General features: G+C 43.2%; 2 protein-coding genes across 2 annotated transcripts in view; one reads left to right on the forward strand and one right to left on the reverse strand.

Annotated features, from left to right (window-relative positions):
• The window catches only part of MAEL (maelstrom spermatogenic transposon silencer), a 52,540-nt gene extending 40,747 nt beyond the window's left edge, over nucleotides 1-11,793 (reverse strand). Inside the window, exon 1 of the mRNA XM_030824034.1 lies at nucleotides 11,715-11,793. The gene's annotated coding sequence lies outside the window, so the exon portion shown is untranslated. The remainder of the gene's footprint in view (nucleotides 1-11,714) is intronic.
• Nucleotides 11,794-11,983: 190 nt separating this feature from the next.
• ILDR2 (immunoglobulin like domain containing receptor 2) overlaps nucleotides 11,984-22,493 on the forward strand; it is a 61,158-nt gene continuing 50,648 nt past the window's right edge. The window contains exon 1 of the mRNA XM_030824033.1: nucleotides 11,984-12,148. Within this exon, the coding sequence (XP_030679893.1) occupies nucleotides 12,103-12,148 (46 nt within the window). The 5' untranslated portion in view covers nucleotides 11,984-12,102. The remainder of the gene's footprint in view (nucleotides 12,149-22,493) is intronic.

Raw genomic sequence — 22,493 nt, forward strand, 5'->3', positions numbered from 1 at the left:
TGTGGCACATTCATATAGTAGACTACTACTCAAGAATGAAAAGGAATGAACTATTGATATTCGACATGGATGAATTTTGAAATTTTGTTGAGTGAAAAAAGGCATACATAAAAGTATACATAGGATGTGATTCAATGTATACAAAACTTGAGAAAATGTAAAACTGTAGTTATAAAAATCATATCAGCAGTTACCTGGAGCCAGGAGGTGGGGAGGGGAGATTGAGAACTGACACAGGGAACCTTCTGGGTTGTCAGAAATGTTCTCTACCTTAATTGTGGTGTTGGTGGCTATTATTAGTATATATTTGTCAAAATTCATCAAACTATGGACTTAAAATAGGTGCGTTTCATTTTAAAGTCAATAAAGCTGACTTTAAAAAACATTGGCATAAAAACAAATGTAACAGTTGATTGTAATGTTACACACACACACACACACACACACACACACGAAGTCCCCTTCCTTTTCTTTCCTAATTATTTATGCCTTCCAGATTTTTTTCCTTAATACTTGCCAAATTTTATTTTATTGATCTTTTAAAAAACACTTGTAGTTTTATTGATCCACTTTACAGTTTTTCTTTCCCTTTTCACACATTTCTGCCTTAAGTTTATTAATTCCTTCTTTCTACTTCAGGCTGTTTTATGTTTCTTTTTTTAGTTTCTTGAATAAAAAGCTTTGTTCAATTTATTTTCTTGCCTGTTTATTATGTTTCTAATTTTTTCCTTCTCTGTGTTAGCTGGATTGTTAAGTATTTTTTGCTGTACTTTCCCTTCCACTGGTTTTAAGGTTATACAATCTATTTGTCTTCATTCTGCTGTTACCCATAAATTTTAGTGCACTTGTTTTAAAACTTACATTTTTATCACAACTTTTACAGCTAATAGGTATTCACATCCCCTCCTCCCAAATAGACAAGCAGCTTAGAAAATTATTACTTCTTCCCACTCAGACTTTCCCACTCCACGCACCACCATCCCACTTCTGTCTCCCACGTTGGTATCATCTGGGATTTTAATTTCACGTTGCTTTTTTTTTTTTATAACATTTAGATATGACTGAAGTATAATAAACACAATATGTCTAAAGTGTATAATTTATTGAGTTTAAACTTATGTGTACACCTGTGAAGCCATCACTGCCATCAAGATAATGAACATATCCATCCCCGAAAGTTTCCTCACTACTCCTTTACGCTGCTTGAAGTTGCCCACAGTTTACTGATGCTCTGTTCATTTTTTTCCTTCAGTCTTTTTTCTCTGTTTCATTTTGCATAGTGTCCATTGGTGTCTTTGTGTTTACTAATACTTTATTCTGTAATGTCTAATCTGCATTAATTCCATCCAGTGTATTTTTCATATCAGATTATTTATTTTCATCTCTAGAAGTTGATTGGGTATTTTTAAAAAATCTAAAAATCTTTAAGCGTATCTCTACTTAACATAGTCTATCCTTCCTCTACGTTGTTTAACATGGAATACAGTTGCAACGTGTAATATAATAACCATTAATTCTTGTCTACCCATTGTATTATCTGTTTCATTTCTGGGTCTGTTTCTACTGATTGATTTTTCTTCTTATGGATTATGTTGTCCTGCTACTTTTGTATGCTTGGTAATATTTGATTGGATGCTGGTCATTGTAAATTTTACCCTGTTTAATGCTGCATATTTCTATATTCTTATAAACATTTTTGGGCTTTGTTTTGGGACACAGTTCTGTTACTTGGAAACAGTTTGAGGCTGGTTTTCACTCTTTTTAGGCTTACTTTTCTGCTTTGTTATTTGAGATCAGAGCAATCTTTAAGGCTAATTTTCTCCTCTACTGATACAACATCTTTCTGAGTACTGTACTTGATATTCCATAAAATTTAGAGCCAAATTCCACTTTGGCTGATGGGAATACAAACTATTTCTAGTCCTATGTGAATTCCAAGGATGGTTACTTGTAATCCTTTCAGGTTGTTCTTTCTTTGGCTCTGTGTAGTTTCTTCCCACGCATGCACTGATCAGTATTCAGCTCAGGCTTCAAGGGAGATCCTTACCACATCTCCAGAGCCTTTTTTTTTTTTTGGTCATTGTGCTGTTCCCTTGTTTCTGGTACTCTGCCCTGCAAACTCTATCCACTGTGGTGCACCTGGACACCCACCTCCATCTCCTCAACTCAAGAGCCACGGGGCTCTGCCTAGGTAACCCATTGTGATACTGCATTCCGGTACTCTCTCCAGGCAGCTACCTGTGGCAATCACAGAGCTCACCTTGTTTGCTGTGGTTCTTTCAGGGGTTACTCATCTCTACTCCCCAATGTCTAGTGTCTGGAAACATTGTTTCATATATTTTGACGTTTTTTTATTAGGTTGGTGCAAAAGTAATTGCAGTTTTGTTTCAAGCTACTGGATACATTCATTTCCTGTTACTCCACCTTGGGCAAGATGGCTTTTTCATATTTTAACATTTTTAAAACCATATTTAGATTTAACTACCAAATTTTTAGGTGGGTGATCAGGGCAAACCTCTATGAGGAGCAGGTGGCTTTCATAATGAGAAAGGATGGAAGGAATAGAGCTAGTCATGTGAATTGAAAGAAGAGAGTTCTAGACAGAGGGAACAGTATGTGTAAAAGCCTCAGGTGATAAAGAATTGGGTATCTCTTCAGAACAGATGGAAGACTAGTTAGTGTTGCTGTACTGTATCTAGTCAGGTGAAGAATGGTGCCTGCTGAGGTTGGAGTGATCAACAGAGATTTGGGCTTGACCATGACCATTGTAAGGGGTTTGAGTATTGCTCTAAGTACAATTGGTGTTCATTTAGGCGGGTTATTTTATATTTATTTATTTATTTTTAATTGACAGATACAAGTAGTATATATTTATTGTGTACAACATATTTTGAAATATGTATATGTTGTGGAATGGCTAAATCAAATGACTTAACATATGCAATACTTCACATACTTATACTTTTTTTTGTGGTGAGGACACTTGAGAGCTACTCTATTTAAGGGTTTTAAAAAAAGTCATGTTTTCTATTTGGAGAAAGAGTTCAAAGCATTAAGAATGGGCATGGTGAGACCAGTTAAGAGGCTCCTTCAGGAGTCCATGTGGGTGATGATGGCAACCTCGAACAAAAAGGAAAGGCTGGACTCAAATTGTATTTTGGGAAAAATAGAACTAGCTAATGGATTGGTTGTAGGAGTAAGAAAAAAGGAGGAGTCCTAGGATTTTGGCTTGAGTAACCCACTGGCACTTAGTGCTTTTACTAAGATAGGGAGGACTTTGGGGCAGAGGGAAACAGTGCTAATGCCAAGGAGGGTCCAAGGTCCAAAGCTCCCAATAATTTCTATTATCTGCTCCTCTCCTCATAGGTCCATTTTTTTTTTTTTTTGAGACAGGATCTCATTCTGTCAAACAGGTTCGAGTGCAGTGGCGCAATCACAGCTAACTGCAGCCTCAGTCCCATGGGCCCAAGTGATCCTCCCACCTCAGCCTCCTAAGTAGCTGGGACTACTGGTGTGCGCCACCATGCCCAGCTAATTTTTGTATTTTTTGTAGAGAAGGGGTTTCGCCATTGCCCAGACCGGTCTCAAACTTCTGGGCTCAAGTGATCTGCCTGTCTCAGCCTCCCAAAGTGCTGGGATTACAGGTGTGAGCCACTGCTCCTCTCCTTCTTTGATAAAATTGATTTTTTTCTATTTTAGTTAAGTCCTACATAAACAGAATAGCTTTCCCCACTTTCCAACCAGATTGATTTTTTTCTATTCAGAAATTCTAAAGGGTGGCAGGTTTGGGTTGAAATATGTGGAGGGGGTGGATCAAGAGTTCTATTATGGACATGTTCATTTTGAGATGCCTACTATATATTCAAGTGGAGATGTCAAGTAGGCAATTGACCATGTAAGTGGAGTTCTGGGCTTGAGAAAGAATTCAGAAGTAAGCCACACAAAGATGGTATTTAAATTCATGAACTAGATGAGATCATCTAAGGAGAGTGAAAAAAAGGATCCAGGATGGAGTCCTGAGGAACACTAGCATTTAGAAGCCAGAGAAGGAAGACCCAGTAAAGATGACTGAGAAGAACATGTGAAAAAGTAGGAAGAAAGGCAGGAAAACCAAGAGAGGGGAGTGATTCCAGTAGCAAGTGGTTCATTTATTCAATAGATATGGTTCATTTATTCAATAGAGCCCACTGAATACTAGCCTCTATTTTAAGCACAAGAATAGGTTGAATAGAAAAAAGCTTATAGTGGAAAATAAAACAGGTAATAAATAAATAAACTATTACATATATAACAAGATGTCAGAACATCCTTTTGGACAATAAGTCCAATGAAGAAAAATAATGTAAGATATGGGAATAGCAACAGATAGAAGGTACAATTTTAAGGTTAGTAAAGGCCCTATATGAAGAAATGAAATTTGAGCAAAGACTAGAAAGAAGAGAGCAAGCAAACCATGAAGATATCTGGAGAAGAGCATTTCAGGCAGAAAGAATAGCAAGTGCAAAAGCTCTGAGGTGGGAGCATATCAAGTATGTTTGAGGAACAGCAAAGTCAGTCACATGGCTGGAGTAAAGTGAGTGAGAGGGAAAGTAGAGAGAGTATTAGAGAGGGAGCTAGGGCCAGATCATATAGGATTTACAGGGCCACCATAAGGACTTTAGATTTTTGTCTAAATTGGGGGAAACCATTGGAGATTTGGATGACTATTACTTTTTTTTTAAATTAAGTATTATGAGGTGTGATTTTCAACCAAGTATGTGTTATGCAAACCACTGAAGAGCACCACAAGTGTTCTTGGAAAATGTGGCCGAGTTTTTTCCTGATGGTAGTTTAAGTGAAGGCCAACATTATTCAGTGTGCATCTTCCCTCCTGTGCTAATAATAATAATAGTAGTAACAATAGGTGACATTCATTGCAAGCTACATCTGGCTTTCTGCTAAACACTCCACAAGGGTTATCTTATCTCCCCTTCACAACAACCCTATGAAACAGATTCCGTGATTATCCCCATATTGCAGAAAAGGAAATTGAGGCTGAGTGGTGAAGTGACTTCCACATGCCACACAGCCTTTGAGTGACTTTGACATCTATGAGATCCCAACTTAACACTCATTCCAATCTGTTTATCTTAGATGTTCAAGGTTGTTTATTACCTGATGCTTTGCCAAAGTTAAGAGATAAATTTCTGAGTACCATCTAGACATTGTTTGAATGTGCTCTCAGATTCTTTAGTAACTCAACCTGATGTCTGGTTGATTCCTCCTGCTTGCAATATACATGTGAATTCTACCTCTTGTGACTCCTTGCAATGTCTTTCTCAATTGATGTTAGCATTCTCTTCATGCTGCCCCTTGTTAGGTGTTTGTTACTTCTTGAGCTCTTGTAATGAGCTCTCCCATGGAAGAGACCACAATCTGTTGTCTCTGTCTCCATCAGTTCATCCTACACCCTGTGGCCAGAATAACTTGGCTGAGACACAGGTCTGATCTTGTTCTACTTAGAAATTCTCATGGATGGTACATTGCTGGTGGAATTACGTCCAGATCTGCTAGCCTGGTTTCCCTTGGTTCAACTTCAGCCTACCTTTCCAGCCTTATTGCTGACTCTGCCTTTTATAAACCTATGCTCTGGGCAGCAGTTCCTATTCTCACCTCTGCCTATTGCTTGTGTATCTGTACTACCTCCTGCTCCCTTTCTGCCCCTAGAAATTCTGTCCAGATGATGTTAAAGCTTAGCTCAGGGGTCACCTTTTCATGAAGATATCTCTGACCAGGACTACTGATAACTAATTGACCCTCCCCCACTTAATTTTCCTACCATATTTGGTACATGTCCTAATACAGGCCTTGTCACACCATCATAAAGACCACATATTTGCCTCCCTCCCTCCCTCTCTACACACACGGAGACAACTCAAATGTAAGCTCTTTGACATAAGGGGCTGTGATTCATTCATCTTTGAATTCATATTCGTTTTTAATTTCTAGATAGCATAGTGTCTAGAATATAGTAAGTATTCAATAAATGTGTGGAATAAATTAATGAATTCAGGGAAAAGAAAAGGAGAGATGAGGAAAAGGGAAGATGAATACACTGGGGGTAGTTTGTAATTAATTAGACAAGGACACATTGATGATCTCTATGTAAAAGGCACCTACTCAGAATTGGGGAAGGAGTACAGAATTAACACTTCTGTGAGAGATCCTCACCCCGCTACTTCAACACAAAGGTCAAGGCTGCTGTTTTCTAACCCTGGTCTTTAAAGCCCACATGCCACTTCTCTTGCTTGAGCAGTTTCTTTTCATGGTGCTCGATGTTCTGGCCTTCTCACTCTAGCTCTCTTCCCTGCCCATTTGCTGGGGGTGAGGTCATCGGATGACATATTTGTTCTGGCTCATTTCCCTCTCTCAGGTTCTGTCTTTGACCTGTGCCAGGAAGAAGGCCTTTAGGAGAATGTGCAGGGCTGGGCTCTGAGAAACAATCTTCTGGCTAAATCACCAAGACCCAGAGCCCAAGGCAGCTTCATCTTGTAAACTATAGGCAGCCAGTTACCCTTTCTTCCTATAGCCTTTGGGCTATAGGAAGCTGCTTGACCACTAGTATAAGAATTGCTCTGCTGCTCATCTGGGGGGCTGTCAATGCTGTTCTGGTCTCCAAAGGATGCTAACAATGAAATAAAAACAGAAACAAAAGCAAAAACTGGAGGCAGGGCTCCTAAAAGAGCAGTAACCTTCATCTCTGGGTCTGTAACTTACAAAGAAATTATAGGTTGCACTGTCAGTAAAAGCTCCCAGGGCTCAACTGCTCATAATTAACTTGATTAACTGCTCACGAATGAGACATAATGAGAGCAGGTGTACATGTGGGGGCTTTGTATCTGGCTGAAGATACAGGCCTGACAAAACACCTGTCACTCCTTCTCCTTGCTTCTCTCCTTTCTGCAGGGATGTCCTAGAGACTGGAGGACAAATTTACAATGAGTAAATTTTGGCATGGGCACAGCTTTTGTCCAGCATCTTTTCCTATATTACAGAAATATTAGAGGGTATAGAAAGTTACAGGCTGGGCACAGTGGCTCAAACTTGTAATCCCAGCACTTTGGGAGGCTGAGGTTGGAGGATTGCTTGAGCCCAGGAGTTTGAGACCATACTGGGCAACATAGCAAGATGCAGTCTCTAAAAAAAAAAAAAAAAAAAATTAAAAATTAGCTGGGCTTGGTGGCAGGCACTTGCAGTCCCAGCTACTTGGGAAGCTGAGGCAGGAGGATAGCATTGAGCCTAGGAGTTCAAGGTTGCAGTGAGCTATGATGGCACCATTGCAGTCCAGTCTGGGTGACCGAGTCAGACCCTGTCTCTACAAGAAAGAAAGAAAGACAATTATAAAGAAAAAATATAAATGAATGATGATCTTCCCAGAGATAACCATTGTTACTCATTTGTTTATTTTGTCCCTTTTAAATGTATTTTTTCATATTCGATACCAAGCTCTAAATATACTTTTATGTTCTATTTTTCTGCACATTATCCTTGGATGGACCTTTTTAGGGAATGCTTTGGTAGAGAGCTAATTCAGGCAAGGGCTGCCCCCACTGTTGAGCAGGATCTAGCTTTAGGATGGGGCACACAAAGCATCACCTAATTCAACACCCAGCACCACTGCAGTTGGATTTGAAGCCTGAGACTGCAGGTTCTTGGATTAAATCTGCTGGAAGTACATGGAATTTTCAACACATTGTCCCAGCCTTTTACCTTTTTAAATTTCTAGATAGTATGGTGTCTAGTGTCCAAGTTCAGATTTTGTTTTGTTTTGTTTTGTTTTGGCATAATGCATTTGTATACTTGCATTTCCTTTCTTTAAAGCATTTTCTTAATGAAACAATTTATTCAACATGAAAGGACTTCAAGATTGAAAATGTTTTTGGTTTTCAGTATAGGGTGCCTAGAGCCTCCAGTGTTTTTAGTTCCTTGGTTTTTTTGGTTCCAGTTTTTTTAGTTCCTTGGTTTAATTTAGTTTTTTTTAACTTATAATTCATTGAGGGTGGTTTTGAAGGTATGGAGGATGGGAAAGATGGCAAACCCAAAAGGTAGCAAGAGAAAAAAAAAGATGGACCAAACTTACATGAGAAAAATGGTATCTGTTTCAGAGTCATACTTCATATATTCCTCTTGGAATGCAGGATCAGAGAGAAGTAGAAATATGATTTTATCTGTGTGCTTTAAACAGACTCACGTTAAGCAGTATTCATGTGCATGCATGCCTGTGTGTCTGCAATGAAATCATGTTTTAAAGAGGATTCAGCTACATTATATTTATAACTATGTGGTTGCTACCAGCTACCAGCATGTCTCCTTGCGGTGGTTCACTTCTTTTCTCTGTGTCCTAATTCTGTTCTATAGTGTAGAGCTTTGCTGAAGCAGCCTGTTAGTCCCCCCACCACATACAATCCCAGCTGTGGCTTCCTGGGAATCTTGTTCTGGTCCCATACAGGTCCTTGTTCTGACATGTTTGTCTCGTTGCAGTAGAAAGTTTGAAGTATTGCAGATCCAGACCCCTTCCTTGGCTGTGATGAATCAATCACTCTATTTGGGGTCCTGTCCTATTAGGTCAGAATGAATGAACAACTGGAGCTTAACCAGATCCAAGGCTCATTAGAAAACATCAGCTCAACAGCTTCCCAGGAGAAAAAAAAAAGATAGGTATTGCTTCTTAAACATTACTGTGCATCGGAAGCACCTGGGGAAAGTGGTGAAACTGCAGATTTATGGGCTCCACCTGGAGTTTCTGATCTCATTATTTTTAGCAGAGCCTGGGAATCTGTGTTTAAGCAAACATAGTAATATCATCCTGATACTGGAAGTTCAGAAACCACATTGGGACTCTGGGTGTCATATCCCATCACCCACCACCAATATGGAAAAATAACACCATTCTCCCATCCTCTTTCCACCTCCATCCCTTAGGCTACATGTTTTGAATCATTGCATATACTTCAAAATTTATATTAACCCTTCATCACCTTGGTAACATGTGCAAGGTGATGGAGGGGCACACATTGTGATTCACTCCAGTTTAGCATCCCCTTCAGGATGGCCTGGGCCCCACTCACTCAGGAAGATTCAGGATACACCATGTGTACCTCTCTGGCTATAAAGTAGACATGCAGGGCACTACATGGAAAACACATTTCTGGGATGATGGACAAGGCAACTGCATTCTATGATTCATTGTGGCACAAGCTCTTCTTCAAGTCTCCTGATTCCTTGTTCAACTACACAGACACCTCCTCTGAGCAGACATGAGTTCATTTCTGTGGGCATTCACGTTCCACTTCATATACACATCCAGGCTCCCTTCACTCAGTCCATCTCCCATTTTTCACATAAATAAACTTGCTCGTATGTCCAAGTTTTGCATAAAATGCCATTATTTTTTGAGACAGGGTCTCACTCTGGCACCCAGGCTGGAGTCCAGTAGCGTGGTCACAGCTCACTGCAGCCTCAACCTCCCAGGTTCAAGTGGTCCTCCCATCTCAGCCTCCAGAGTAGCTGGGACTACAGGTATGCACAACCACGCCTGGCTAATTTTTCTATTTTTTGTAGAGATGGGGTTTCACCATGTTACTCAGGCTGGTCAAACTCCTGAGCTCAAGCGATCCGCCCACCTCAGCTTCCCGAAGTGCTGAGATTACAGGTGTGAGCCACTGCACCTGGCCAAAATGCCACTGTTATGTGTGCTTAGATAATAAACACTATTCAAGCTCTTTTGTGCACTGTGTGACACACACACATAGATGCAGCAAATGGCAGAGCATAATACAAATATATCATCTCAATCTTCTGGTGTAGATGTTCTTTTTGTGGTGCAAACAGTATATGCTTTAGAGTCAGATTCAAATCCTAGCTCTGCCACTTACTAGTTGCCTGATCTTAGAGAAGTTAGTTAAATGCTCTGGGCCTAAGTTCCCTCTTTAGGGTTAAATGACAAGGTTTGTAAAACATGTAGAACTCTGCCTAGAACCTAAAGGAAACCCACAAATGTTAGGTACCTCCTATATTTTTATTTTTCTGCATATGAAAGGAAATAGTCCTCAAATTTCTCTCATGCAGTACATAGCATGAAAAAATCATCCTGGCCAAAATAAGCAAAGAGTTTATGAAAGGATATTGGGTGGCTCAAAGAAGTGCTGGGGAAGTGAAGAGCCAAGTGTAGAAGAGAGGCTAGAACCCAGAGAGCCTGCAAGACCACAGCCAAAAATCACACCTTGGAACATCCTGGTGGCTTGACCTCTGCCACAGCTGATCGTGTACACTGGATGCTGCTGCCGCCTCAGTGACAAAATCAATTCTCCACTGTCCTTGTTCCTTATATCCACCACTTGCTCCAGAATCAAAAAGCTCTGAGGGAGAGGTCAGCCTGGCTATGCCAGGGGCCCGGGCCTGCACTCCAGCTGGGATGGTCAGGGAGGTGGCTCTAGACTTCCTGGCTTCTGCAGTTGGAATTTCTCAGAATAAGAAGAGAATTGAGATGTCAGGCAGCCATAAAATACGGCTGTCCAGGGTCTATTCTTACCATTTCTCACATGTTCACATACATATCCTCCCTGTCTGCGTACACATTCACTCTTAGGTGTGGAGTCTGTCTGCTCCAGGAATTCTCCCTCCAGCCTGGCACCACTCTGTTTTCAGATGCTACTTGAGACCTTTCTGCTATGTCTCTTTCCTCTGCCCAGAATGCCCTCGCCTGCCCCCTTTCCACCAGGGATCCTTGAATGGCTCAAATCTTGTGCTTTCTGCAAATGCCAGCTCAGATGTTACCCCTCCTTTATCGTGGTGCCCCCTCCCCACCCACAACTAACTTACTCCTTCCTCTATGTTCCCAAGGCACTTTATGTCTCCATTATTGCACTTGCCCCGTTTTACTAGGAAGAAGTATCATGTCTTTAATGGTCTGACCTTCCTCCCTTTCCTGGACTCAAGATGAGGCTCCTAAGGGCAGGAAGTCTATCTCATTCCACTTTGTAACCTTAGTTCTTAGCAGCTAGCAGAGACTTCATAAATATATTTCTTAAGCAAATCATACATTTCTCAGTTCTCTCTCAATACATACATTTTGAGACACAAGACAAATCCGTCTGACAAATAGGAATAATCCATGTGAATGCGTGCTGGAATCTATAAAGTGTTGGATGGATTTAAGCCGTTATAATCATTTATCTCATTGTGGTTTTACATATTTTCTGTTAAAGGGCCGGATGCCCTTATTCTACCTCATATTTTAACAGGAAAAAGTAATGACGCGAGACTCCCGCCTACCTTTTTCAATTCTGCGGAGCCTCTTGCCTGGTTCCTTGCACTGTCAAAAAGGAAACCAGACGGAGGGGCGGGGGTACCGCAGAAGCGAACATTCTAGCCTAGAGGACTTGCTAGTTAAGTCCCGTAAGAAGTTACGCCAAGTCCCCGCCGTCCCCCACCCTCGCCGCTGTCGCTCTCTCCCCGTTCAGGTTGGCTGTGGCTGCCCGCAGACACAGGCTCCCCCTGCTCGAGTCCCCAGCCAGCGTTCTCGCTGGGGTTCCCGGGCGCGGGCGTCCCTGGGAGAAGCCGCGATGATCGCTCCCCGCTCGGCGCGGCCCGCGGGGCAGCCTCCCCCGCGCCTCTCGCTGCTTGCCACCCAGCGACCCCCTCTCCCCGCGTGGCCTCAATCACTCCACGCTGACCTTTGGGCCGCCGGGGGCCAGCACGTGACCGAGAAACTTTGGCAGTCGCGGCAGCGGGCCGCGAGGCGGAGGCGCGGGAGGCGGTGCGGCGGCCGAGCTCCCCCGCGCGGCGGGCTCTGCTGCGGGGAGGCGCTCGCCCCGCGCCGCGCTGCCTGGGCGTGCGGATGCGCCGCCAAGCGCCGCGCGGATCCCGGAAGCCCGCGGCAGCGCGCGCTCCGCCGGCGGCGCGATCCAGCCCCCGGCCCCGCCTGCGCGGCCGGCCCGGCGGGCGCTGCGCCCAGGGACGCCCGGTGCCCGCCGCTCCGCTGCCGCGAGGTGACAGCGATCCTTCTGTTCCAGCCATTTCCCACTTTCCTCACTCCGTAATTCGGATGGGAAGTTGGGGAAGATGGACAGGGTCTTGCTGAGGTGGATTTCTCTCTTCTGGCTAACAGGTAAGAGTCCTTTTCTACAGAAACGAATAACTTTGTATATTCCTGTATTGGTTCTGTTCTCACCGCGCCCCCCCTCACTCCCCATTTTCCTCCTTACTGACCATATTTAAAGCTGCTTAGCGGTCTGGTGGAAAGTGGGGGAGGGGGCAGCGTGTGTGTTTGTGTATGTGTTTGTGTGTGTGTGAGAGAGAGATAGAATGATGGGGGCGGCGGGGAAGAAGCCCAATGACAAGTGAGACGCATCTAGATGCAGGTGTTTGACTCATTGGCGCTGAGGTTGTTCTTTGGAATGCATTTCCCCTCCATAAAACGGTTCTCCTTCGGTCTTATCCTGAGTTTGTAATGCTGTGAGTCCTGTGAAAAGCCTGGCTGGAATAAAGGAAGCTCAGAGGGAGCTGATTAAATGAACTGGTTTTCTGGAGGTGGAGGCTGGAGGACTGTCTCCTTAATTTCTTCCCTAGAGAAGGAGAGGGACCCAGGGCATTCTCTGTGGCTCTCTGGAGGGTGCAAGGAACTGGAGGTTGGGAAGGAGATGGGAATGGAACCTTCACTGGTTGTGGAGTTTAGAGCCTGGCTCTCTCTCACTTGGTATCATTTGGGGAGTGGTCCCAAATGATAATTAGAAAGCAGAAGAGCCTTTCTAATAGGTGCACTCCCCGCTCCCTGAAAGATAATTTGCAGAGAGATTTAGAGGCATTGGGCTTCTCCCCAGCATCAAAGTCACTGGTCTAGCTGGGTCCTCTGTGTCCTCCCCTCCTTTTTGGTGAACTTTCTCCCCATTCTCCTGGGGTCAGTAGATGCTCTTGTTCTTAACCCATTTCCCCACATGAGGATTCCGATTCCCTTAGGGATACGGGGCCTTCGGGTGGCCAGCCCTGAGAGATTCACAAAGCAGCCCTGCTGAAGGGAGTGGGATGGGGGTGAGGAAGGTCTGGATAGCTTGAACTGGGTCAGAGGCAACCATTCAAATCAAGGTGGAGGCAGAATGATGGAAGAAATGGAAAAAGGGGTCAGAAAGATGAGGACGGGATGGGGGTGGAAAGCAGGAGAGAAAAGGGAAAATAGTACCACATGAGAAGTTTTGTCACCTCTAGGGTCACCAGCCAGAAGATCTGGACAAAATCAAGGCACTAGGCAAAGCGGAACAAGCTTAAAACAGCTAAAACAAGTCATGGAAAGGGGGTAAAGTACATTTAGCAAGAAAAGGCAAATACCCCATTTCCCTTAGCTTCAGAATAAGATTCTTCATTGCCTAAATATTTTTCCCATTTCAAATGAAATGCCCCTAACATTGCCGTTGTCCCACTGCTGGGTTTAGGCTGGGGGAGGCACCCTCAGCAGAGTTAGCCTCTTCTTTTGGCTGCTTTGAGTTCATCCCTCCCACATTATTCAAATATGAATCATCTCTAATTTCAGGGTTTGGCTGATCCATGCCATCCTGCTCCCCTGGCCTCCCAGTGCCTTCCACTCCCACCCTCACTGATTCTTCACATCCTTAATCTGCCTCTACTCTCGGTTATCAATATTCTCAGAGCACTTAGTCCTTGAGCCTGTATCACAACAGCACTGAAGTCAGCCAGGCATCGGGGGGGAGGGGTCCCTGAGTCAGAGGTGCTCTTACAGACACGCTGGGGTCTGCCTAAAAGAAGTACTCTGGGGGTTTGCAGGGAGTGAGAGAAGAACGGAAACATAGAGCTCTCTTTAGATGGCTCACAGCTTTTTATGAAATGGAATCATATCACTGGAGGGGACTACAGGAACTGTAGTTCAGCCCTCTCAGTTTATAGAGATGGAGTCCTAGAGAGGCAGTATGCACATAGCACGTTCGTGATTGATTAGGGACTAGATCCCAGTTCTCTCAAACCCCAGACCAGTCTCATTTGCCCTCTCCTAAGTTGCCTGTCTGGGCTTTTTGCTGGAGGGCTTTTTGTTTTATTTTTGTTTTGAGGGAGGCGATGCTTTGTCTGTGCCTTCTGCCACCTGCACCTGGAGAGGCTGTTCTGCTTGGAATCAGGCAACAGGTTAGTTATCAGGACCAGCTCAGCTGTCAGATGGCTGGGAATTCTTTGCTCTGAAAGTGAGACTGACTCCTGGGATCCCATTGATCATCCTCTGCTCCCTGCTCCTGCTTTCTCCTCATCCCATCACTGCTGTCAGAGGTGTGGACAGACAAGCTGCCTCTCAGCCTCAGCAAAGTAAAGGAGCAAACAATGGCGGCTGGGGAGGGGAGGGAGGAGACAGAAGCAGACAAGGAGGAGATGAATTCAGACTCATTCTTCACAGAGAACCATGAGAGGAAAGGTGAGAAATTTTAGTCCAGCCCAATCAATGAATTCTGTTTTGAGGGGGTGGTAGAAAGGAAGGGAGACAGGGAAGAACAGATTAAAAATGAGACAGAGAGCCAGGAAAAAAACCACATTCATTCTTCCTCTCCCTCCCTTTCTCTCCCCACCATCTCTCTCCCACTCCCTCTCTATTTCTCCTCCGCTCCCCTCTCCTCCTGTTTCTCTTTTTTAATGCAAGCTGAGCAATTTCTAATCAACACTTCAGTTTTTTCCTCCAGGCTCTAGCAGCTCCTTCCTTGTCTTTCATTACTAAAATTCTGTATTTCTTCCTGTTATATATTTAGCCTCATGATTCCTTATTGCCATTGTGGTGTTGCTTCCTGTAATATATTGGTTTTCTTATTGTTGCTGTTGTTGTTGTTATTTTGAACAAAATGAAATGCTTACCAGCTGCTATTTTAGCAACAGGTGCCATCTAGCAATAAGACTTGAAGGAGGGTTCATTCTGTCTTTGTTCCTGAATATGGGTGGCGTTTCATCCTTTCCTGGCAGCAGAGCCTGTGAGAAACGCTGGAGCTGTGTCGACACTCTGGGAACACTCCTGGAGCAAGCGATGTGTTTTCCTGGAGGCTTCTTTGGCTATCTCTATGATAAAGATTGCTTGATGGATTAGCATTTCTTTTTCTTTTCTTTTTTTTTTTTTTGAGAGACAGAGTCTTACTCAGTCACCCAGGCCAGAGTGCATTGGCACCATCTCGGCTCACTGCAACCTCTGCCTCCTGGGTTCAAGCAATTCTCATGCCTCAGCCTCCCAAGTAGCTGGAATTACAGGCACGCGCCACCACACCTGACTAATTTTTGTATTTTTAGTAGAGTCGGGCTTTCACCATGTTGGCCACGTGGGTCTCAAACTCCCAACCCCAGGTGATATGCCCGCCTTGGCCTTCCAAAGTGCTGGGATTACAGATGTGAGCCACCATGCCTGGCCCTGGATTAGCATTTCTTTTGGTTTCACTTGTTTGTCTATTCTACAAGCACATATTAAATTCCTGTGATTTCTAAGTATTATAATAAGTGCTGAGAATGAGGCGCTGAAAGACATAGTCCTTGCCCTCAAAGTGTTGTCAGTCTAGTCAGTGATTCAAATAAGTTTTCAGCCATGCACAGTTGTTCGTGCCTGTAATCCCAGCACTTTGGGAAGCTGAGGCAGGCAGATCTCTTTGAGCCCAGGAGTTTGAGACCAGCCTGGACAACATGGTGAAACCTCATCTCTACAAAAAATACAAAAAAATGAGCCAGGCACTGTGGCTTGCAGCTGTAGTCCCAGCTACCCAAGGGCCTGAGTGGGAGGATTGCTTGAGTAGAAGAGCCTCCGGGAAGTAGAGGCTGCAGTGAGCTGAGATTGTGCCACTGTACTCCAGCCTGGGTGACAGAGTGAGAACTTGTCTCAAAACAAAGACCAAAAACCAAGTTTTCCAGTCACTTTGTCATGGTAGTTAAAGGTCCTTTGATGAGAGCCACACACCTGCTGTGAGAGCATGGAGGAAGCACACTCAACCCAAACCAGGAGTGGTGTGGCAGCTCTGAAACAAATTCCCAGAAAACATGATAGTTGAGTTAAGATATTTGTTCATGAATAGTCAGTGAGTGACTTACTCCTATGTCCCAGAAGTTATGCTGGGGTTGATAAGATGAATAAGTCATAGCCCTTGCCTTTAAGGTACTCAGTCTGGTGGTGGAGACACCAGTTATGGAGTAGCATTGTGCAAAAGCAGTGATAAAGATCTGTACTCTGGAGTGCCTTGAAGGGGCCCCCAACCCAGCCTGCAGTGGGAAGGGAGGTATCAGAGAATGATCATTAGTTGGTCTGGTTTCATGTTCAGGTAGACACCTGGTGACTGAAGGATAGGCTTGGGTGTAGAGAGTTAAAATGTTATTAGCCCTGGAGAAAGAAGAATCGCTTTTAGAGACTGCTGACACCTCAACTTCCGTTATCTCTTTTCCTGTCCTGTATACCTTCCAATTTCTCTTCCTCCTCTGTTCTACTTTTCTCCGTGGAACTTACCTTATTCATCTTCTTTCATCACTTTAGCACAGCTCTGCTAGCTTGGCATCGTCCCCCAGCCTGGATGCTTCTTTCTGGACTAGGAGAGGGAAGTTGTTTGAATATCCTCATCACTGTTTACACTTTAGACATAGGAGTATTCTGGGTGGCTAGTTTATATAGACTTGGGTATCAGTATGAGTAGTTTTGCACTACTCGCACTACAGTGCAAGTACCTAGTGCTTAGTTCAGTATTAGTAGTATTAGTACCAGGACACGGTTCGTAGAAAGAGTCTTCACCTGGGAACTGAGGATTAGGTTCTAGTCCCACCTTCTCCATAAATCACTGTATAACCATGGGTTTGGATCTTGGTCTTAAATATTGAGCAAGGTGATTTTTAAACTTAACTTCAGCTCTAAGATTCTAGGGTTCTGAAATTTTCCCTATTAAAATTTGATGAGTTGTAAATGAAAGCTAAAAAGTGACAGGTACATGATTCCTTTTATAATTTACCCAGGAAGAGCCATCAAGGGAGACCCAGTTATTTTTTTCTTCAGACTTTCTCAGACCATTAATGATTGGAATGAAAAACACCAGGTAGAAAGGAAGAGCTCTTCCTCAAATTTTCAGAAGAACAAATGGAGCTGTTGCTGGACGGGACAGGTTCTTCTCTGAACAATTAAATGTGGTCATATTGGGAACTGGTAAAGTGAGGCAAATACTTTGGACGAGATGGGATGAATCTTACTCCAGCCAATCTGGTCCTAGAATGTCCCTTCTAGTCCCAAATTTTTGTTCTGGGACTCACCTGTTCACCCCTTCCAACTATTTTTACTCTTATGCCTTCTTTTTCCCGATGTTGTTCTCACTTATTTACATCCTATGATGCTTTTCTGTGTGTTAAATGGCTTTCATAGACATTATCCCATTTGATCTTGCCAAGTAAGTAAGGCTGGTATTACCTACCTATACTTAAGAAGACCAAGGCTCAGAGGAAATAAATGACTTGTCCAAGCCCATGATATCTTACTGGTTAAAAGAATAAGAAATAATGTCACTGCCTTAATATGACTTGGTTATTCAAAGTGCCTGAATTCAGGGAAACATTCTTTTCTGGTTAAGGTAGATCAAACTATAACTCCTGATTTCGGTGAACATACATGGTGTCTATTATGGAGCATTGGATATTGAGGCACAGAGTTCATAGAACTCAGGGAAATAGTGCAAGAAAAGTGAGAAAGAATGGCAGTTAGTTTATTGTAATGAAATCCTAAGATCTAGTGGGAAAGGAGCGAATGAAGAGGACTCCAGCAAAGCACATGAGAGCAGAGGATGTGCCCCAGTGACAGAGCAGAAACTGATGGCACATCAGAGCCCATCTGGGACTAGGGGCTGCTGCTGTGCTCTCAGGAGCCACACAGGATGTAGCTACAGCATATGCATGCTTAAAATCTCAGTCTTCAAGATAGTTTTTGGCTTTCTGAAAATGAAAGAAAGTGTTTTGGATGACTAGAGTTCTTTATGGGCCAAGGAACATGGAAGAACTCGGAAGAACATGCTGCTTCCTCTATTCTCCTTCAGCATGTGGAACCCTACAGAAAGTGGTGCTGAATAAGGAGTAGGGCCCTTGCATTCAGCTGAGACCCTGTATCATCACTCCTTCCATGCCCTTGGCTCACCAGGAGGCAGCGTGTGTGTGTGTGGGGGGTGGTGAGGCTCAAACAGACCTGGATTTGAATGCCAGCTTAGGATTTTATCTTTTTTGTTGTTGTCGTTGCTTTAGTAATGGAAAGCTAACCTACCTTATAGGGTTGTTGTGATAATTAAAATTAAACTATATAAAACTTCTAACACAATATTTGGCACACAGTAGGCCTTCAATACTTATTATGAACCCAAACTAGATGTATTTGTCAGTATTTTGATGCAGAAACAAGCAGCGCCCAAATCTCAATAGCTTACAACATACACTTAGTTCTTGCTCATATTATATGAGACCTGCAGTCAGCTGTGGGTAGCTATGGATTGGCTAGATTTGATGGAGTTGGCCCAATTCCAATTATCTTCTTACTCCAAGACCTAGGATAAAGGAGCAGCCACTATCTGAGCATTTTGTTCTCACAGTGGAGGGCAAATGCTCAAGGGGTCAGGGCAAGGGCAGAGCCAAACCATACAAATGCCTTTAAAGCTTCTGCTTGGCCGTAGCTACGGCACATCTGCTCACAACCCATTGACCAAAGCAAGTCATGTGGCCAAGCTTGAGTCTACAGGGTGGTAAGTATACTCTGCCTACAGGGACCAAAGCAAGGATGGGGAGGAAACAAATCATGGGGAATAAATACTATAATCTGTCAACTGGGTTAAATTATTCAACACATGTATGGAGTACTTACCATGTATCAGCTTTTAGAAGTCTGCAGAGGGAGCTTGTTATTAGTGGGGGAGATAGATGGCTAAATAAGAAATTCTCAGGGAAAGTGATGTGATTCTTTGGGGTACTGTGACTGCTGTAAGAATAGGAAGAAGCTTCTAGAGGCAGTGATAGCTGAGCAAGTCCTGAAGGATAAGTAGGAGCTGGCCAGAGAAGAGTGGGATGGGGGAAGGAGAATCTGCAGAGACAACAGCCTGTGCAAAGGCCAAGAATCAGGGGAGGGCATGATGTTTTCTGAAAACTCAAATACTTTAGTATGGTTAGAGTATTTAGTACTGTAGGAAGAATGGAAGGTAGTAGCCCCATCTGAAAGGAGCTTTTGTGCTCCTGAAGGCTAGAGGGAATCTTTTAAGAATCAGAGCAAGAGAGTGGCACAATCAGATGTGCATTTTAGAAATATCATGTGGATCTCAGTGTGGAGAGTATATTAGACATGGACAAGGCTTGTAGCAGAAATCAACTAGGGGACACATGCAGAAAGCATGGTGAGACACAATGAGATCCTCAACTCACATGGTACAGTGAGGATGAGAGAACTGGACAGTGACCAGAGGTGGAGGACATAGGACTGACTTGGATGGATGTGGTGGTTGAAGGGGAGAGAGTGTCAAAGTGCCTCCAAGTTTCTGGCTGGGGACTGCTGGAGATGCCATTCATCAACATGAACTAACACAAGAGGAGAAATGTGTTTTGTTTTGTTTTGTTTTGAGACAGAGTCCCACTCTGTTGCGCAGGCTGAAGTGCAGTGGCATGATCTCAGCTCACTGCAGCCTCTGCCTCCCAGGTCAAGCAGTTCTTGTACCTCAGCCTCCCAGGAAGCTGGGACTACAGGCACACATCACCATGCCCGGCTAATTTTTGTATTTTTAGTAGAGACAGGGTTTCACCATGTTGGCCAGGCTGGTATTGAACTCCTAGCCTGAAACAATCTGCCTGCCTAGGCCTCCCAAAGTGCTGGGATTATAGGTGTGAGCCACCGCATCCAGCCAGGAGAAATATGTTAAGGAAGGAAGATGAAGGTTCCCCTTCCTCCCTTCCCCCTCCCTTTCTACCTTCCTACCGTCCTTCCTTCCCATTTAAAGTATAGCCTAAGCTGTTATAACTAAGAGATCCCAAAATATTGTAACCCACACAAAAGAGTGTATTTCTCTCTCCTGTAAGAGTCCAAATCTGTGGGGATAAGCCTACCATTTCCAACATGCAGCTTCCGAGACTGCTCATAGCCATTTCTCAGCAGGAAGGGGCAAGAAAAGCAGAGTTCCAGGGCAAGCCACTTGTTTTGAGAGAAGTGGCCCAGACGTTACACACATCGCTTCTCCTAACATACGTTTGTCCTGAGCATAGTCACATGGCCACACTTAGCTAAAAGAGAGGCTAGGAAATATATACTACTTGGCTGGCCAAATTAAACCTGGGAATTTCTATTACTGAAAGGAAGAAGGAGATGGTTAGCGTCTCCATCTACAGATGGATGAGTTTGAGGTGCTTGCATAACATCCTGATGGACAGTGAAGTTGTATATTTGATTCTGGAGCTTAGGAAAGAGATCTAGACAGGAGATACAGATAACAAGTTGGTAAAGGCTGGTAAGAGCTTTGTTAGAGGAGTTTTTTCCTGTCTTAAGTGGCTGTTCCATCCCAGAAGTCTGACCCACTTGGAAACCAAGACAGTTTTCAAAGTACCTTCACATTGCAGGGTAAAGACTGACCTCTTTTAGCACTGCTTTGTCCCATTGGAACAGCGTGTAAGCCAGCTAGATATCACCCATGAACTCATTTCAGGTATATGGAAGATGGGGCAAATGAGACAGAAAGAAAATGTTTCTAGCTTTTACCTACGCAGTGATGGCAGAGTACAAGAAAGGATGGCACACTTGGACACAGAGAAAATATGCTTGATGAATAGCAAGATTTGTGTAAACAAACACCAGAGTTATTGGCAGCAAATAATAACTATGCCATGAGCAAAAATCCACCTGGGCAGTGGCAGCACTGATATTTACCATGGCTCTTTGGAAAAGAGTGACATATTGCTGCTTTTGAGACTCTTGTGGGGAAAACACACGAAAATACTATCATGTTTTTAAAAATTTCAAGATGGTACATCTGGTTACCCTAATCCTAGAGTGGATTGAGCAATCAGGTATACCATGGTAACAACGAGAAACTGATTCTGGCCAAATTAAGCAGGAAAGCACTTTATTGGAAAGAAGTTGATTAACTCACAGAATCAATGGGAAAGCTGGAGAATGAGGCTCAGAAAACAGGCAGATTCCAAGGCAATGTCTACTATTCTTGGTAAAGCCTTTTTATTTTAGTTTTTTTAGGTTTTTTTTTAACACAAGTTTATCAAGGCGATGAATAGTTCCTATTTCGAGAAGAAAAAAAGATTCAAGCTGCATCTTCTTTGTCTTTATACTTTTAGCCTTGTCTTTAAATATTTCCCAAAATGTTTTATTCTCATCCCGACAATGCTACTGAGGGCTGAACAAGCTTTCTTTCCTTGTCTGAATTATGACCAAACCCAGAGGAGACGTTTACTCATCTCCCTATTCATCTCCTGCACTTAAAAAACCTGCCCATTGGTTGTTCCTAAAAAGTATCTTAGGAAATTGGGACTACATGTTAAAACTGTAAAAACAAAAGATGAATGTCTTAAAGAATACCTAAGTTGACCAGCTTGGCCAACATGGTGAAACCCCGCCTCTACTAAAAAATAAAAATAAAAATAAAATTACCTGGGCATGGTGGCGCGCACCTGTGGTCCCAGCTACTTGGGAGGCTGAGGCAGGAGAATCACTTGAACCCAGGAGACGGAGGTTGCAGTGAGCTGAGATGGTGCCACTGCACTCCAGCCTGGATGACAGAGAAAGACCCTGTCAAAACAAACAAAAAAAAAGAATACCTAACTTGAAGGCAGGCAAAGAAAGATTTGTACAGATTGGGCATTGCTAATCTGAAAATTTGAAATCCAACCAAAATCTGAAACTTTATGAGTGCCTACATAATGCCAAAAGTGGAAAATTCTATACCTGATACATTTTCTTTCTGATTGTTCAATGTACACAAACTTTGTTTCATATACAAAATTATTAAAAATATATAAAATTACCCTCTATATGAAATATAAATGAATTTTGTGTTTAGATTTGGGTCCCATCCCCAAGATACCTCTTCATATATATGCAAATATTGCAAAATCCAAAAAAATCTGAAATCTGAAACACTACTGGTCCCAAGCATTTCAGATAAGGGATACTCAAACTATATTGTCATACTGAATGAAGAAAGAATCTGAAGGCCAAGGTATGCTGAGGAATGGGCAATTCTGAGGTCAAATCCTGCTTTTAGTACTCAAAGAGTTAAGGGGTGGGTGAGCATTATACAGTATTTCTAAAGATGCCTGTCTCTAATGATGATAATTTTCCATGACCTTCAGCAGCAATCTTTGTTTCTCTAAAATGGGGCTGTGCTTATAGATCTGCCTCCCAAAGATGCTGGCAGGAATAGCTTACAACTAGTGGGGGAAAGGAACTTGCTTTGAAAAAAATGAAAGTGCTAAAAATAAGAATAGCATTGCCTTAG

This window comes from Nomascus leucogenys, chromosome 12 (assembly GCF_006542625.1).
Source record: "Nomascus leucogenys isolate Asia chromosome 12, Asia_NLE_v1, whole genome shotgun sequence".
Classification (NCBI taxonomy): Eukaryota; Metazoa; Chordata; class Mammalia; order Primates; family Hylobatidae; genus Nomascus; species Nomascus leucogenys.